The following is a 20212-nucleotide window of genomic DNA, read 5'->3' as shown; positions in this document are numbered from 1 at the left end:
TCCAGGGCTTTCAATACCCACTACTGCCTTATCAGGAAAAAATATATAAATATATAAAAGTTACTTTAGTTAGCCTGGCAATACTTATGATCTCACCATATGTAGGACTTATGAACGTTTAACAGCTTAAATACTGATGCAAAAGTTGTAACAATATATATTTCCCAAAAGCGCAAACTACAACTGCAAATTCATTAGGGTTACAACTAGAGATGAGTGAAGTTAGTGAGTCGATACCTCACGAACTTCTCAGCTTGGCAGTTGCTGACTTTAGCCAGCATAAAATTAGTTCAGCTTTCAGGTGCTCCGGTGGGCTGGAGACTCTCCTAGGACTGTATCCACCTTTTCCAGCCCACCAGAGCACCTGAAAGCTGAACTGATTTATGCAGGCTAAAGTCAGCAACTGCCGAGCAGAGCAGTTCATGACGAATCGAACCACTAACTTCGTTCATCTCTAGATAAAGTTGTCTAACTTTTGTTGTTCCAGAATAAGTAAGCCACATCAAGCCATTTGATGTAAATATATATCTCACATTGATTATCTTTCTTCCATTATACTGTGGAAAATAAGACTTCATGTTAAAGCTTTGGTATAATGGTCCCATGTCAATATGCACTCATTTTCAGCTATTTCATTGGCTCTTGTTGGGACTATTGCACTGAAAACTGGTAGACTAATTTAAGCAATGTCAGAACATAAACAGTTCATCGCTATCTGCAGGGTTCAGCTCCATTCTGTCCCAAGTAGGGGAAAAGCATTCGTCAGGTTGGATGTCACTCTCGCTTACTCCGATGTCAAGAACCTGAGGATTAGTCCTAGATTCTGCAAGTCTAGAGTAAAAACAAAAGCAAAAGTCACAAAAGTATAAACAGAAATAAAGTTTACAATACCTAAAAAAGGGCTTGTCCAGCTATTTTTTCCCTGATGCAGCGCTGCCATTCAAATGGTGCCCAATTCACACTGCTCAGCACTTCCTAGTCTCCATCTTGACAAGAGGACGGCTCTGCTCAGTGGCTGAGGTGGACCACCACTTCAGGAACAGATTGCAGTAGTCACTTATTTTAGCCTGGCATGACCATCTGTTTGTAATAGTAATACGTTTAAATAGAACAATCCACCCTGTATAAATAAAACTAATTCAGAAAGTAATGCATATGAAGAGTTCTCTTTACAGCATGATCCGGAACAGAACACAAAATATAGGTTACACTACAAATTAACAATAGTCATGGATTGTATGAATAGAAGCCATCTGTTACAGCAGAGCCATTTGTCACCAACAGTGTCATGTACAGGACTGGTCTTTTCTGCAGACACTGCAATCCAGGTAGAATGGAATGCAAAACATTTTGTCTGTCACTTTTCTCTGCACAAATAAAGCATCCAACATCTAACCTTGGATAGGATAACGTTTTTCCATTGCAAGTAAAATGGAAAAAGTCTGCCCTATAACCATGTCATCTGCTAAACATTAGCAAGTTTAAAAGAAGAAAACAGCCATAATGGTGTGTGTATTAACAGCACTAGCCCAAGGCTGAAATGGAGCCCCATGTGAAATTGCACTTTCACATCAAGGCAACAATGGCAGTAAGCCATTTCATACAAGTGAAGTGCATAACAAGCTCCAGCCCAATAAACTGAACGTCCCATTAGCAATTCAGTAGCTTCTACAACATTACCTTGAAAATGCATCATCAAGTCCATCATCGAGTTCCTGATGGGGAGGAAAATAAATATCAGACATTGGAAATGCTCAAGCAAGGCTATTACCATGACTTTCCTTTTTTCCCCCTTTCATGCTATAGTTAACAGCCAAGTTATCCACATAACCTTTATAACCAAAGCAGCTTCTAGGGATTCCATATGTACCATGACCTATAGCCTATTGCTAGATTAGGCTACCAAATTAATGGATCAGTGCAAGTCCAACCATTTGGACCTCTACTGATCTGGACAGGCAAATTCACTCCATAAGGGTCTAGATCTGGCAGCAAAGCAACAGTTACACCAGACAGGTGAAGGGAGCATGGCGTATTGCTCCACAGCAGGCCACAAACCTATATACCTGACAGGGTTTCTAGGATATGCATATGAACCCAGTGCCAGCTTAAGATGTGCAGAGAAGTGAGGTCAGAGTGGCCTGGGCTGTCTATCTAGAGATGACCATGCCCAGGAGACTACATGAGGATCACTAACATGCCACAAGAACATTTAAGAGATTTTCAGCATTATGGAGGACACAATCTAGCACATCTGGACATTGTAACTGGGGCAACATGATATAGGGTAAAATCTGTGTTCTTAGGGTAAAAGCTGCTGACTGATTCCCTTTAAAGAATTTGTCCTATGGAATTTGGCACAATCATATTAGCAGCAGATCCTTTAAAGGGAAGGTGTCATACTTATTGTCCTATGTAAGGGCAGCATAAACCTGGTGACATGGACAATGGGCTCTATATGTGTCACTTCCATGGATGCCAATCTTATACCTTCAAAAAAGTGATTAGACTTCCATAAGGAAGAGAAGTCCACACTCAACTATACAAAACAATTGCAACATTCTCACTTTCTGCCAGCCATTTCTTTACATTATCCCACTTGAATTATTGTCAAGAAAGGGCATACTTTATCTGCAACAATGTTTAGGTAGGCATTAGTCAAACTAACATCTATATTAATGTCAGGACCTAACATAGCGCAGATTACATGACCTTTGCCAGCTTACCTACTTCCCAATATGCATTCTGGTGTCATATGTTCCCCAGGTAACTGATGCACATGTACTCAACCATAAATATAAAAAAAAATTATGATTCATAACATCAGGTATCCTCTCTCATTGGTCTATGGTCCTATTTTGATGTTCAGGACTGTCAGCACACCCAGTGACACGCTGCAGACTGCTTATTCTTCTATCACAGCCAGGATTAACTATTTAAGCAGTTTATGCTAGAGCATTTTCTTTCTTCCAACACAATGATGGACTAATTGCATCCTTATATATCCCCAAACCATTGACAAGTGTTAAAATGATCAAGTTCTGTATATCATTTGGAGGCAAAGTCTGTACTAAAAGCACATTCTACTCACCCACATTACATTGTTGTTCTCGTTGCGTGTACCTTGTCCAAATATACCTTCTAAGTGATTGTCACTGGCATTTAACTCATCCAATGTTTTGGTGGCTTCTTCCAAATCTAACAGATTACCTGTAGCTAAATTAAGAAAACTGGATTAAAAACTGATATTAGAAAACATTTGTTAATATATAGCTATAATAAACTCAAAGGGGGGGGGGGGGGGGCTTCAACACAACTAGTGTCAAGCTTTGCACCTAGGTTAGCTTATCTTCTGCATACAAATATCTATACTATGGGGTAACAGACTGCTTTATGATGACAAGGAAACAGGTTTGTATTTAAAGGGAATGTGTCACCATTTTTTTTTTTTTTTTTTATATTATTGTTCTATCAAGATAAAGCTTTACATTTATGGGTTTAGTTTTAAGACAATGTCGTTTTAATATTAATACAGTGTGTACTGGGGCTGCCATGTTGTAGCCTCTTTGTGGTGTGTCACTTCACAACACTTAGTTGCTTTATGGCAGGCACAAGGGCATAGGAAAGTTTAGACTGAGAGTGTATCAGAAAATCATTGACTGCTTACTACACATGTCCAAAGTACAGGCTGGTGAAATGAAAGGGGGAGCCAGAGCCATTTTCTTGAAGTCCCTGAGGAGCAGTGACCCATCAATGGAGCAGAGCATCAGAGGGGTGGATAGGGGAGGGGGAACCACACAGTCACACACATTACACAGTCCTACCCTGGTCTTCTCCCAGCTCACACTGCAGACAGATTATACAAAGTTTAGAGCTGCAGTCCTTTTGTCCACCGCCCCCCCCCCCCCCCCGCCGCTCACCTCTGACTTGCCCATCAGTCCTGATGCTCAGCTCCCTGCACATCTCCAACCTCCTCAATGTTTAGACCTCACTGTCAGTGCTTTCCAAGGCTCCTGATCTGCTTAGTACTGAAACATTTCTGGCCATTCAGGAGGCAGGAAAAGCTGTGTCAGTTAGTCACTCTGTTATTATAGGGTCTGTCACACACAGCTTTTCCAAGCTCCTGAATGGCCAGAAATGTGTCCAAACTAAAGCAAATCATATGTCATTCAGCAGCCTGGGAAAGCTGTGTGAAACAGTCACTTATAACAGGGCATAACTAAATCAGCTTTACCAGGTTCCTAAACAGTTCAGTACGACTCATATCACGTGCCCTTCAGGAGCTTGGGAAAGCTGTGAGAGCTACGCTCAGTACAGTGTTTGCATGAGTCTCTGTACTGAGAATGCGTGTGTCATTGACTGTCCCCTACTGGGAGATGTTTAACAGATCTATTCCATGGTTCAGTCTAGTGTAAAGAGTCATCCACTGGTATTGTAATATGCTGCATCTGCAGCAGATTTTTATTTTTTATTTATACCATTAAGTCTGTAGCAGCTGTATTTTACCACTGTTCAGTCACCAACAAGATGGAGTGGCACAGTGGAATTTCTTGCCCTCCTCTTGCACAGACATAAGAGGAAGGGAGGTGTGAGGTCTCCAGCAGGGAGATGAGTGGGTCAAATTTACAGCAGCCAAGTTTCAAGTTACTCTCTCTTCACATTCTCATTTTAGCTCCCTTTACTGATCAGTGGGATATAAAAAACTATAAAGCAAATTTTTAAAAAAAAGATTTTAATAATTTTTCATATTTTCTGACTTATTTTTCTCAAGTAAAATTTTTGTTTAAAAAATATTTAAAATTCTAATTTGGTGACACATTCCCTTTAAAGTAAAAAACTGTTGCTCAGTTATCCTGACATCTAATATGCCTATGATGTGAAGATAGCAAGCAGAGAACAGTTTACTAAAACTAGACATAAAAGGTTGTTATTCACCACTTCCCAACAGATTTTACTCCTTAAAGAACCGCGGAAGTAACAAAAAGTAGGGATCGACCGATTATCGGTATGGCCGATATTATCGGCCGATAATCACGATTTTGGGCATTATCGGTATCAGCAATTATGTTGCCGATAAGCCGATAATGCCCCGCCCCCACCACGACCGCCACCCCCCCGACCCACCGTGATGCTGGGTGGTATACCGGTATGGATTTTTGCCCATAGCGCTATACCGGTGGGGCCCCTCCCCCACCCTCTGAGTCAATAAAAAAAAAAAAAAAAATTTTTTATTTACCCGTAATGGGGGTGGTCCAGGCCATCCATCCTTCATGTAGTGTCCGGGGGCATTCCGGGTGAAGAGTGAACCGGTCCGGGCTGTCCTTATCCGGCGGTCATCTTCTCCACTCCGGGCAGGCTCCGGCCTAGTAAACTGCATAGAGGCCGCTACGCCGTGACGTCAGGTGCGTCGCTGCGCACGGGCGTCACTACGCAGCGGCGTCTATGCAGTGTACTAGGCCGGAGCCTGCCCGGAGTGGAGAAGATGACCGCCGGAGAAGGACAGCCCGGACCGGTTCACTCTTCACCCGGAACGCCCCCGGACACTACATGAACGATGGATGGATGGCCCGGACCACCCTGACAGGTAGGGGAGAGAAGCAGGTGGTGGCGGCGGCCTATGGCCCCGCAAAAGCCACTGCAGATCATTGATTTAGAGCGCCCGCTTTAAATCAATGTTCTGCAGTGGTGTCGCAGGGGGGTTAAATCGCTGATAAGTTATACCAATATTCCGGTATAAGTTATCGGCTATCGGCCCTAACCTGCACAGATTATCGGTATCTGCCCTAAAAAACACGATATCGGTCGATCCCTAACAAAGTACTCAACTAGGTTTTATGCCAATGTATACATTCCAAACGAGCAACTTTTTTTTGGGGGGGGGGGGGGGGGGGGGGTTAAAGGGAAATGATAAAGTCAATTAGACTGGGCAAAATCTGGCAAGCTAGTCAATGCTAAGAATGGGTGTTCAAGTGCATCAAGGATCAGTAAGTAGTCTGGAAGACCTTGTACACACTAGTGAATCTCTTCATTAAAAAAGGGAATTTGTCAGCTGCAGTTCACATTCTAAACTTCTGACAGTGTTAGATAACAGTTATGGAAACACAGATGTGAGATGTTCAATGTGTCTCCTTGCCCTAACACAGAAAACTGCTTTTATTCTCTCCAGTCTTGAGAACACCTCTGACTCTTGCCACCAAAGAGATGAGGGCTTCACTTCCTTGCTGCCCCTCCCATTCCTGTCCCTGCTTGACAGTCAGGGTTCAGCTTCCAATTCTCATTCCTATGCTGTGCATACAAATTGTGGGCAGGTGTGAGATTTGGCTTCCAAGTGACTCAAGCAGGCATAGAAATGGATGGGAGGTAGAGTAGAAGTCAGGAACTTCTGGGCAGAATTGCGCCGGAGACTCCAAAGCAGCACAGTCCATTGAGGTCACCAGGATTCTGCTGTGCAAACGTGCAGAATTTGTGTGCCAGATGTTAGGGAAAATGGAATCTCCGTGCCATAGTCAGCAGGAAGAATGAACGCGTTAATTTTTTCCTGCTGACCCCCGTATCGAATGCATGGCCGCCAATGCACTCTGGAATGTCCGCACAGATTTTCTGTGTGGTCTTTCCGGATGTGTGAACATAGCCTAAGAAAGTATTGCAGCTTTCAGCACTTCGGGGTTGTGGGAACGACTTGACAGAATACAAGCATTTTTTCTATGTTACTGGACACATAGTAAGGAGACACATGGTGCCTTCCATGCCTCTGTATAACATTTTACAGTGTCAGCACTTTGGAACATGAATTGCAGATGACAGAGTCCCTTTAAGTGTTCTCTACTAACCTGTCTGCAAACTACCTACTTTATGAAACCCAACATCATTTCAATAAGTCTTACTTGCAGTAAAGTTACTAATTAATGGGAGTTTTCAAGCATTAGAAATACATGGGTTCCTTCTTTCAGTAATAGTGCTGACCTATCCACAGCACGGGGGGGGGGGGGGGGGGGTTGACTGGTGGATTTTTTTTTCCTTATTTTTTTTAATCTGGTATAAGCCCTTAAAACCATCAGAAACTCACCTCCTTTAAGGCTAGCAATACTTGATGACCCTTCTGACTGAGAACTACTTGTCCCTTCACCATCAGAGCCAGATTTTTCCCTTTTCTCTTTGCCTGAATTAAAAAATAAATAAAATAAATAATGTACAACAGTTTCATGATTACTCAGGAAAAGGTTATGGATTTGTTGAATTTAGGCCATACCCCTTTTCAACATTGGTGCCTTTTGTAGACTACCAGTCTATGCAGAAAGTGACTCAAATGTATTAGTCTTATTGGACTTTAACCCCTTCAGGACGGAGCGTTTTTTGCACATCTGACCACTGTCACTTTAAACATTAATAACTCTGGAATGCTTTTAGTTATCATTCTGATTCCGAGATTGTTTTTTCGTGACATATTCTACTTTAACATAGTGGTAAATTTTTGTCGATACTTGCATCATTTCTTGATGAAAAATTTGAAAATTTTGCATTTTTCTAACTTTGAAGCTCTCTGCTTGTAAGGAAAATGGATATTACGAATACATTTTTTGGTTCACATATACAATATGTCTACTTTATATTTGCATCATAAAATGTATGAGTTTTTACTTTTGGAAGACACCAGAGGGCTTCAACGGTCAGCAGCAATTTTCCGATTTTTCACAAAATTTTCAAACTCAGTATTTTTCAGGGACCAGTTCAGGTTTGAAGTGGATTTGAAGGGTCTTCATATTAGAAATACCCCACAAATGACCCCATTATGAAAACTACACCCCCCAAAGTATTCAAAATGACATTCAATAAGTGTATTAACCCTTTAGGTGTTTCACAGGAATAGCAGCAAAGTGAAGGAGAAAATTCACAATCTTCATTTTTTACACTTACATGTTCTTGTAGACCCAATTTTTGAATTTTTACAAGGGGTAAAAGGACAAAATTTTTACTTGTATTTGTAGCCCAATTTCTCTCGAGTAAGCACATACCTCATATGTCTATGTAAAGTGTTCGGCGGGCGCAGTAGAGGGCGAAGGAGCGACAAGGGGATTTTGGAGAGTACGTTTTTCTGAAATGGTTTTTGGGGGGCATGTTGCATTTAGGAAGCCCTTCTAGTGCCTGAACAGCAAAAAAAAACCACATGGCATACCATTTTGGAAACAAGACCCCTCGGGGAATGTAACATGGGATAAAGTGAACCTTAATACCCCACAGGTGTTTCATGACTTTTGCAAATGTCAAAAAAAAAAAAAAAAATTTACCTAAAATGCTTGTTTTCCCCAAAATTTTTAATTTTTAAAAAGGGTAATAGCAGAAAATACACCTAAAAATTGGAAGCCCAATTTCTCCTGATTCAGAAAACACCCCATATGGGGGTGAAAAGTGCTCTGCTGGCGCACTACAGGTCTCAGAAGAGAAGGAGTCACATTTGGCTTTTTGAAAGCAAATTTTTCTCTGGGGGCATGCCGCATTTAGGAAGCCCCTATGGTGCCAGAACAGCAAAAAAAAAAAAAAACACATGGCATATCATTTTGGAAACTAGACCCCTCGGGGACCGTAACAAGGGGTAAAGTGAACCTTTATACCCCACAGGTGTTTCACGACTTTTGCATATGTAAAAAAATATATATATTTTACCTAAAATGCTTTTTTTCCCCAAAAATTTTACATTTTTAAAAAGGGTAAAAGCAGAAAATACCCCCAAAATTTGTAACACAATTTCTCCCGAGTACGGCGATACCCCATATGTGACCCTTAACTGTTGCCTTGAAATACGACAGGGCTCCAAAGTGAGAGCGCCATGCGCATTTGAGGCCTAAATTAGGGACTTGCATAGGGGTGGACATAGGGGAATTCTACGCCAGTGATTCCCAAACAGGGTGCCTCCAGCTGTTGCAAAACTCCCAGCATGCCTGGACAGTCAACGGCTGTCAGACCATACTGGGAGTTGTTTTGCAACAGCTGGAGGCTCCGTTCTGGAAACAGTGGCGTACCAGACGTTTTTCATTTTTATTGGGGAGGGGAGCTGTGTAGGGGTATGTGTATATGTAGTGTTTTTTACTTTTTATTTTATTTTGTGGTAGTGTAGTGCAGTGTTTTTAGGGTAAGTCGCACAGGCGGGGGGGTTCACAGTAGTTTCGCGCTGGCAGTTTGAGCTGCAGCAGAAAGTTTGCGGCAGCTCAAACTTGCAGCCAGATACTTACTGTAATCCTCTGCCCATGTGAGTGTACCCTGTACATTCACATTGGGGGGGGGGGGGGGGGGACATCCAGCTGTTGCATAACTACAACTCCCAGCATGCCCGTTGGCTGTCTGTGACTGCTGAGAGTTGTAGTTTTGCAACAACTGTAGGCACACTGGTTGTGAAACACTGAGTTGGGTCACAAACTCAGTGATACATAACCAGTGTGCCTCCAGCTGTTGCAAAACTACAACTCCCAGCATGTACGGTGCATGGTGTACGGTGACTGCTGAGTTGTAGTTTGCAACAGCTGGAGGCACACCGGTCGTGAAACACTGAGTTAGGTAAAAAAAAAAAACTAAGTTTCACAACCAGTGTGCCTTCAGCTGTTGCAAAACTACAACTCTCAGCAGTCACCGACAGCCAACGGGCATGCTGGGAGTTGTAGTGGTGCATCTGCTGGTTGCATAACTACAACTCCCAGCATGCACTTTAGCTGTTTGTGCAAGCTGGGAGTTGTAGTTATACAACAGCTGAAGGTACACTTTTACATAGAAAAAATGTGCCTCCAGCTGTTGCAAAACCATAAGTCCCAGCATGCCCATAAGGGAATGCTGGGAGTTGTGGTGGTCTGCCTCCTGCTGTTGCATAACTACAGCTCCCAGCATGCCCTTTTTGCATGCTGGGAGCTGCTGCTAAGCAACAGCAGGAGGCTGTCACTCACCTCCAACGATCCAGCCGCATGAGGTCAGTCCCTCGTCGTCGTTGTCGCTACTCCTGGGGCCCCGATCCCAACAGGGACGCCGGGGATCGGGGTCCCCAGCACCCGGGGTGCACGTCCCGCACCCGCTCACGTCCTTCGGAAGAGGGGCGGAGCGGGTGCGGGAGTGACACCCGCAGCAGGCGCCCTGATTGGTCGGCCGGTAATCCGGCCGACGAATCAGGGCGATCGTGAGGTGGCACCAGTGCCACCTCACCCCTGCAGGCTCTGGCTGTTCTGGGCCGTCAGAGACGGCCCCGAACAGCCAGTAACTCCGGGTTACTGGAGACCCGATTGACCCGGAATGGCCGCAGATCGCTGGACTGAATTGTCCAGCCATCTGCGGCGATTGCCGAAATGGGGGGGCATAATGACCCCCCTGGGCGATATGCCGGGATGCCTGCTGAACAATTTCAGCAGGCATCCGGCTCCGGTCCCCAACCGGCTAGCGGTGGGGGCTGGAATTCCCACGGGCGTATGGATACGCCCTCGGTCCTTAAGGACTCGGGATGCAGGGCGTATCCATACGCCCTATGTCCTGAAGAGGTTAAGGGGTACTCCGGTGGTCAACGTGTTTCCCCCCCCCCGTTTGACTTACCCTATTTGTTTTGTTTCATTTCTATTCTTGTTGTTTAGCCTACTCTATTTCCGTTCTTTGTCTTTTTATCCCCCACTTTGTTTTCCCCATCTTTGCTTTCATTTCCTGTTTCTTGCTGTGCTGAAAACTACAAATCCCAGCATGCCACATGCCTTGCTGGTTTGGGGCGGCTCCTTTTTTGTTCCGCCCTTTACCCACCCTACTATTTTCCTGGGTCGGCCCCCTTATACACAGCACACTAATATAATCAGCCCTGGTTGGGATACACTGGCATACACACAAAAAAAAAAAAGAGACTACAACTCCCAGCATGTGTCATTCAGGAGTCTTCAATCTGTGGTATAACTCCAGCATGCTGCCTCTGTAGTCTCCTTGGGGTTGTAGTTCACCACACCTCTATAGGGCATACACCAGTGTTTCCCAACCAGGGGGCCTCCAGGTGTTGCAAAACTACTACTACCAGCATGCCCGGACAGCCAAAAGCTGTCTTGCCATGCTGGGAGTTGTAGTTTTGATACAGCTGAAGACACACTGGTTGGGAAACAATGCACTTTGCTTGTAATATACTGAATAGGCTAGGCCAGTGTTTCCCAATCAGTGTGCCTCCAGCTGTTGCAAAACTACAACTCCCAGCATGCTCAAAGGCCGTCAGGGAATGCTGGGAGTTGTAGTTTTACAACAGCTGGAGGCACACTGGTTTGGAAACACTGGTGTAACATTATGTGTATGCTGAATAGGCTAGGACAGTGTTTCTCAACCAGTGCGCCTCCAGCTGTTGCAAAACTACAACTCCCAGCATGCCCAAAGTCTGTCCAGGCATGCTGGGAGTTGTAGTTTTGATACAGCTGAGGCAGACTGGTTTGTAAACACTAGCATACACATAACAGGGACTACAACTCCCAGCATGTGTCATTATTCCCCTGCAGTCTATACATCCCCAGCCTGTGCACCTTGTTATCCCTTCACATACATCTTCTCTGTCTTCTTTCAGTGCCGACCTGCGTCCTCAGAAGACAAAGCAGGGGGGAGGGGAGATGAGGAGTTGTGTAGGAGCTTCTTGCTCTCATGCACCTGTGACCACCAGGAGGGGCGTGGCCTCTCTGTCATGCAGTTCTCAAAGAACAAAAAAAAAAAAAAAAAATCTGACATCTTGTCCACAGCCTAATCCTAACCTGTGGACTACAGTCAGAGATCCAACACAGAACTACAGAACTTCCTGGCCCACAAACAACATGCTACACAAACATATAATACTTACGTCCAGCTCTCTTGACCCTGCATTGTGTGATTTTCTGGTGACCTCTCTCGAATATGTATTGTCACACAACTACTTTACCTTCAAGGATGCCCTCTACCTACAGCTCCAGGGCACGGCAATGGGGGCGGCTTGTGCGCCCTCATATGCCAACCTGTTCCTGGGGCTGTGGGAGAGGGGCATCTTTCAAACTGATCCAGTACCAGGTATCGAAAAGATACACTTTTGGGGACGTTATATAGATGACGTCCTGCTGATATGGCAGGGGTCATCAATGGAACTTGAAGAACTTATTCAGAGGTTAAACCAGAACAATTTGAATATCAAACTGACGTCCAACATTGGGGGCCCCCATACAGAATTTTTAGATATAAAAATTTCAATGGATAATGAGGGCTTTTTATCTACAGACCTATTTCGGAAGTCTACATCTGCAAATACTATACTGCATGCAAGATCAGGACACCCTAAGCACCTTATATCCAATATCCCTACGGGTCAATATTTGAGGGCAAGACGCATTTGCTCAAATGAATATCATTTTGAAAATCAAGCACAGGACCTGAAGGTACGTTTTCAAGAGAGGGGTTACAACAACACATGTATCGATAAGGCATATAGAAGAGCAAAAAACAGCAAAAAACAGCAATCGTACACATCTGTTACAGGGGAAGATGAAACACGAGAAGAATCACTCTGATAATGTTCGGTTCATCACGAATTATCATTCCCACACATCGAATATGCTAAAAGCCATGGAGAAATATTGGCCATTACTTAGGACAGATCAGGTACTCTCGGGATATATTTCCAACAAACCTACTGCAACATACAGGAGAGCGAAAAATATTAAGGACACCTTGGTACATAGTCATTATCTTGGATCAAATCCTCCTTCTACTTTGTTTGGGTCTAAGGTACCAAAACCGAAGTGGGGCACTACAACATGTGGTCAATGTGTAGCGTGTTCAAATGTTGAAAAATGTACCACTTTTGAAAATGCTAGTGGCACAAGAAGTTTTAAAATAACGCATCACATTGACTGCACTACCAAAGGTGTAATATACTCTGCTATCTGTCCGTGTAGCAAAATCTATGTAGGGCTCACTACTCGTGAATTCCGTAGAAGAATACGGGAGCATGTACTCGATATAAAATCTGCTAAAAATGGTCCTGATCCTTTCTATCAGAAAACTTTGGCAAGACATTTTAAAGAGTACCACAATAGTGACCCCTCTCTGTTACGTTTTAAGGGAATAGATCGAGTATATGTTGGAGTCCGTGGGGGGGATTGGAAAAAACGTCTCGCTCAAAAAGAATGCAGATGGATCGAAGTCTTGGGCACCAAAGTACCAGCTGGACTAAATGAGATCAACAGTTTTGTATCTTACCTGTAAGTAGAAATCTTTTTTCTCCTTCTCTTCACTTTTTTTGCATTAATCCGTCTTTTTGTATTAGTTTCTATTTTTGGTATATTTTTATTTCTTACTTGTATTTCTTCATATATGTATAGATTTTTTCTTTATATATACTTTTATGCTATATTGATTAATCATTCGTTCTATGCACATGCGTGTAATATAATATATATATATGCATCTATGTATAGTTGTTAGTATTATTATTATTATTTCATTGTGGCAGTTTTTATAATTATTTTTTATTTTTAATTTTTATTTTTTATTATTCTTTTCTCAATTAATTAATTCATTTTTTTCTAATTGTTTTTGTTCATACATATTTTATTTATATATTTTTATTTTATTCTTTCTTTTGTAATGTGCGCTTTTTGTGGTGTTAATCATTGTCATGCATGTTATTAATTTTGTCTTTTTCTTTATTTTATCATTTTTTCAGGAATACCATCTGGCCTACTTTTCTTCCCTCTTCTTCTACCTCGTCCTTTTTCCTTTTCTTTCTTTTTGTTTGATTCTTCTTTTGTGGTCTCATTACCACTATATTCACATTTACACTAATTTATTAATTACTTTTTAATTGTATGTGTAATATGGATCCATAGATATGGATGCAATTACTGCACCCATGTACATGGACATTACACTATGTGTGTTCACTCATATGTACATACATTTACTCTGTCTTATTTATTTATCTCTTACATTATTATTTTTTATGGGGGCCCCCTATCTCTATGTATTTATGTATATTTTGTTTTTTATTCATTTTTCATTTTTTATCACCATTTATGTTTTATTGTTTTTTCTTATCCTATCCCTTCATATATGTATATATATATATTTTTTGATATTTATATGATATTTAATCATATTGGATAATTATGTTTATTTTTCATTTGTCATCATATTGTATTTGATTTCATTCACATATTTATTGTGAGTTCACAATGTATGAATCACATATATATATATTTTTTCACTCATTCACCCATTACTTGCATCAAGCCATCATTATATTGATTATGCTCGGTTTTTCCCTTTTCTTTTCCTTGGCCAGTTTTTAATTTTATATTCTTAATTATATATCTATTCTATGAATTATGGTCCAGTTTCAGCTTGCTATTTATTATCTATTCTGTTTAGAATGATATATTATATTGAATTAACCATCCAATCCCGCTGCTCTTAATGCGCAGTGTAGATTACGGACGCCATCTTTTCAGAGCCGCTGTTCCTTTTATTATTCCTTGTGTAGATGTGCATCCATAGGAATGGCGTCGGGCGCCATTTTTTTGTAGCCGTTGCTCATGGTGCGCAGTATAGATCACGGACGCCATCTTCTCAGAGCCTATATATATATATATATATATATATATATATATATATATATATATATATATATATATATATATATATATATATATATATATATATATATATATATATATATATATATATATATATATATATATATATATATATATATATATATATATATATATATATATATATATATATATCTTTTCCATGCAGACGCGCAGGAACGATGTCGGGTGCCATTTTGGTGTAGCCCGGGCGTTCCTTTAGACACTAGAGATCTTTGGTGGCGTTGTAGGTCATTTCCGGTAGTTAGCTGAGGCGCTTCCTGATACCACAGGTGTGTTAATAGTTTTTTATTGAATACCCTATATATCCTTGCTGCCATTCAGTATATGCATACTCCTTGACAAAGCCGGTCACGGTGAAACGCGTTGGAGGTGATTGCAGGGACGTGGAATCCATCCTCTTTTTACATGTGGGGTCAAGTATTTACATTCTGACACCTTTTACTTTCAGCACCTTAATTTTTGGTTTCTTGCACTGTTTTTTCCCCTTTTTCATATTTATTGTATACACGTATATTTGTGTGTTGCACATTGCACCTTATATATTTTTATCTTTAAGGTTACATACACTTGTTATGCTTTAACTTGAGTGTCACATTGCACGTATATATATTTTTTTAGCAAAAGGTGTTTTTATGATCCATTGGTGATCAGTTGACCCCGACATTTATGTCTTCCCTCTTTACAACTTTTTTTATATCCTTTTCCCGTCCCTGCTATCCTTTGCATTTTTTAAGCTCATTTATATATATTTATTTTATTTATATATATTTATTTTATTTTATTTATATATATTTATTTTATTTTATTTATTTTATTTTATTTATATTTATTTATTTTATTTTATTTATATTTATTTATTTATATATTTATTTTTTTTATATTTATTTTATATATATATATATATATATATATATATATATATATATATATATATATAAATATATTTTTTAAATTATACACATTATCAAATTGCGCTAATGATTACTATTTTTATGTATGTTATATAGCTATATATTATTACCAACTTTTCTTGCTTGTGTATGATATGTATTTTTTGTAAAATAAAATCATATTTATTAAATTTTATGGTTATTGATTTCTCAGATTAATATATTTTCTATTTATTTTATTATATACATATTTTACTCTTGGTGGGTTTACCCTATACGCTGTAGTGGCGTATTTATAGGTTATTTAGTGGTTGTTTTGGGTTTTCCCCAATTTTATTCAGACCACAGTACATAGGACTTTTTTAGGTTGTTGTTAAACATATAATACATGTCAATTGCAAAAAAACATGACCATTAAAAGATGCAATATAGCCAAAAATCTTAACCACCGGAGTACCCCTTTAAACACTTTAGCCATGAGAACAATTGGATATTCCGCTGACTTTTAGTATTTTATTTTACACACTTACCATCTCTGGAAACTTGCCAAAATTCAAATGCCACTTTAAAAGCTTGTGCGACTGTTAATGTAACTGCTTGTGCCTATTAAAAGACAAAAAGGTTCATATTCACCTCATTAGGTTACTATAAAGAGGGCTGTATGGAAGACATTCTTTCCCTAAAAACCTGTATTGTTCAGTACATGACAATTCATAAAGGGATGTACTTACAGCTACAGGCAGGACATCAAATCAAGCAACATTAACATTGCTAAATATTTCCTCTTCAAGACTTAGGGCAGTTTTATATACCAGGGTGATTCAACAGACTGTGCAAAAATAAAGGCCTTTGGTTCCAGAAACATCAGGTGAAGTGGTCAGGAAATTAAAAGCAAAACCAAACTATGTCAATTGTCACAATGTTAGAATTTGGGTCTCAGAAAAACCATGTGCTTCATGGCCCTGCGCCCAGTCCCGGTATATAACGCGGGGTCACGCAGTCTTACCAGGTTGGTCCCTGCAGCTAATGAAAGTAAGAATAAACCTACAAAATGGACCTACAGAAGATAAGATTTAATTTTTACAGAAAATCCTGTTGCACAATAAATTATTTTTTTCCGCTTTGCCATGGATATTTAGGTAAAGTGACTAATGTGACTGCAAAGTAGAATTGGTCTTAACACCCCACAGGTGTTTGATAGATGTTCATTAAAGTGGATGTGAAAAGGAAAAATTTTTTTTTTATATTTTTTACACTAAAATGCTGGGGTTTCCCCAAATTCATTTTCACAAGTGGTAACAGGAGAAAAAGTCCCTGTAAGTACATTTCTTTGGAGTAAGGACATAACCTCATTAGGATGCAAACAGCTCTGCGGGTGCACACCAGGTCTCGGAAGAGCAGGAGCGCAGTCAGTGGCCTTGAGCATTTAACAAGCTACTATGAAGCCAGAACAGCGAGGCCCACCGCCCTCTCAAGGAACATTACATGGGGTACACCAAGTTAGTAAAGTGGGGTACAATGGGCTGTATAGTGACAAAATAGCTTGTTCCCAGAACGACGGCCCAGATAGCCAAAACTTAAAAAAAAAAAAATTATAATAAAAAATTTATATATATATATATATATATATATATATATATATATATATATATATATATATATATATATATATATATATATATATATATATATATATATATATATATATATATATATATATATATTTATTACACACACACACATATACACACATACATATACACCATATATACATAATATATTAATATATACATAACACACACACACACGACATGCGATGGCCCCGACATGATAAAAAGCGACATACGATGGCCTCTCAGAGGCCATCGCATGTCGATGTCAGCATCGACATACGATGCTTTTATATGTCGGGGCCATCGTATTAACTGCTATTCGACAGCGCAAAATGCTTAAGCTGCTGTCGGATAGCAGTTTAAGCATCCCGGGCAGGTTCGCCTACCTATTCCCGCTGCTCCGGGTCCACTTTGCAATCCTCCGGCGTCTTCTGCATCTTTTCCGGGGTCCGGGCCTCGCTTTCCGGCGTCGGCACAGCAGTGTAATAACGTCACCAGAAAGCGAGGCCCGGACCCTGTAGAAGATTTGGAAGAAGATGGAGGATCGCGGAGAAGACACCGGAGCAGCGGGACAGCATCGGGAGCCCCTAGGACAGCATTGGGAGTGGTGAGGACCTGGTCCGGAGCGGCGGGGACAGGTGAGTACAGCTTCCTATACTTTACATTGCACGGATCCCTCAACATACGATGGATTCGACAAACTATGGGTCATTTGGAACGTATTCCCATCGTATGTTGAGGGACCACTGTATATGCCCACCCCAAACCCTATGCTCAATCATTCTGGGAATATGGTGTGTGGCGGTCCCTAGCCTAACCCTAACCAATGCTAGGTACTCTCTTACCCATGACCCATTTTTGGAAAAATACCCCCAGAGGTCTTAGGTGCTTTTTTTTATGGGGTTAAAATTTGAAATGTACTCTGGACTTTGTATATTGGGGTCAAATTATGGAAAATTAAATTGGGGAAAATGTAGTACTCTGTGGAAGTGTGATACTCCCTTAAGCAGTTTTAATGCAAAGGCCAGGATGATCGGGGCAAGTGTCACTGAGGGGTTGTGTCTTTCCGTATCTCACCTCGTGACACTGCATTTCTTCTGGGATCGTCCCCTCTTTCTGATCCTGGCACCTATAACTTCAATTCCCTGTGGACTACTGTCTTCTCTTTCCCGGTCGCCAAAGATCAGGGCCTTTAGGACTTTTTGGAACTGAACGAATGGCCCCGTGTTGCAGGCGTACTTGGACAGTACAAGAGTTTTACATGGCAACATGTACCAAATAGACCAACTTTTTTGTAACATCCCCAGTGTTTTCTGCATGTGATGTATAGCTTTAGGACTTGATCAGCGAGATCATCTCCCCCCATATACTGATTGTAGCCCAGAATACAATTGGGCTTGTGGACTGTTGTGGTACCTCGGACAGGGACAGGTGAGCTGCCGTTACCATGAATTGTAGTCAGCATAAGGACATCCCTCTTATACCTGACCAGAAACAGGGTTTTCATGGATAAGGGCACGGTACTCACCCTTGGGCATAGGTGTCTTGATCAAATTTAGAGGGACGTCTCTAGATCTTCCGCACGGTCCCACAAGCGGACATGGATATGGCAGCAAGGGATGTGAACAGAGGGGGTCCATGTAAAAGGTGGTAACCGTTATCCAGCAATGGGTGCACAAGGTCCCAAACGATTTTCCCCGCTAACAACTAGAGTGGTGGGGGACATTCTGGGGTTAAATACAGGATTTTTATTTAATTTTTTTTTTTTTTTAAACCTCCTATCTGTCCACTGAAGCTCACCCCAACTACACAGCTCTTCAGCCCTGAGGGGTACAGATCTTGTCAGAGGGAGGGAGGGGGGTCCCTAGCTTCTCTCAGCTCTGCCCGCTGACTGAACAGTGGGCTAGCAGAGCTGAGAGAAGGGGACATAAGCCGCTCCTCTGCTGGCTGCTATTGGTCGGACGATCCAACCAATAGCAGCGCTCCTGGGGAGGTGACAGGATCGCCACCTCCCAGCTGCAGGAGGTGATTGGCGGTGTATACTACACCCCCGATCACTTAATTCTGGGTCATAAGTGACCTGTATGACCGAATCGCCAGTGTTACAGGTGGGTGCTGCATGCTAGATTGCAGGGGTCCGCAGTGGCGGGACCCCTGCGATCAGACATCTTATCCCCTATCCTTTGGATAGGGGATAAGATGACTTTGGGCCGGAGTACCCCTTTAAGTACCAGGGTGTACCTGTACGCCCTGGGTCCCTAATTTGTTAAAAGCATTACAATAGAAAAGCACGTAACCATGGTTATCATTTTAATCGTATTGACTAGAGATGAGCGAACTTCCAGTAAATTTGATACGTCACAAACTTCTCGGCTCGGCAGTTGGACTTTTCCTGTATAAATGAGTTCAGCTTTCAGGTGCTCCCGTGGGCTGGAAAAGGTGGATACAGTCCTAGGAAACTCTTTCCTAGGAATGTATCCACCTTTTCCAGCCCACCGGAGCACCTGAAGGCTGAACTAATTTACGCAGGAAAAGTCATCAACTGCTGAGCCGAGAAGTTTGTGACAAATCAAATTTACTTTAAGTTCGCTCATCTCTAGTACTGACCCACAGAATTAAAACATTTTTACCGTAACGTGTACAGCGTGAAAACGAAATCTTCCAAAATTTGAAAATTTTTTGTTTTCTTCAATTACGCCACACATATGGTAAAAATGAGTAAATGTGTTTTGTTCAATTCTGAACACTGAGGCTATAATTTCACACCATGCATATGGAATTACCTTGTAATGAGTGTAGAAGCATTTGATCAAGGTCTATTCTTAACATTGTAAATCTTAGAGTAGTGATTTCATGCAGTACATGCTCCGTATATAACAATTCTAGGCTTTACGCAAAAAAGCACTGCATGGTGTTCATACAGACCAAAAAAAAAAAAAAACTGAAACTAAAAAGCAAGGTTACCATTTTCCGCTTTGTGCAAAGAAACGCATGGCATTCCAAGGTTTCATTCTGTTGGCTCTGAGCAATGTAGGCGAAAACTTTGTCATGTAACTTATCAGCTGTACAATATGATATTCTGCAA

General features: G+C 41.2%; 1 protein-coding gene across 1 annotated transcript in view; it reads right to left on the bottom strand.

Annotated features, from left to right (window-relative positions):
• Positions 1 to 306: 306 nt before the first annotated feature.
• The window catches only part of LDLRAP1 (low density lipoprotein receptor adaptor protein 1), a 34122-nt gene continuing 14216 nt past the window's right edge, over positions 307 to 20212 (bottom strand). Inside the window, exons 4-9 of the mRNA XM_056557080.1 lie at positions 20092 to 20206; positions 16045 to 16117; positions 7067 to 7159; positions 3092 to 3216; positions 1681 to 1715; positions 307 to 831 (exon numbers count right to left, since the gene is read on the bottom strand). Of these exons, the coding sequence (XP_056413055.1) occupies positions 690 to 831; positions 1681 to 1715; positions 3092 to 3216; positions 7067 to 7159; positions 16045 to 16117; positions 20092 to 20206 (583 nt within the window). The 3' untranslated portion in view covers positions 307 to 689. The remainder of the gene's footprint in view (positions 832 to 1680; positions 1716 to 3091; positions 3217 to 7066; positions 7160 to 16044; positions 16118 to 20091; positions 20207 to 20212) is intronic.

This window comes from Hyla sarda, chromosome 2, assembly GCF_029499605.1.
Source record: "Hyla sarda isolate aHylSar1 chromosome 2, aHylSar1.hap1, whole genome shotgun sequence".
Taxonomy (NCBI): domain Eukaryota; kingdom Metazoa; phylum Chordata; class Amphibia; order Anura; family Hylidae; genus Hyla; species Hyla sarda.
The sequence above is the reverse complement of the archived record's forward strand: the minus strand, read 5'-3'. Positions and strand labels throughout refer to the sequence as shown.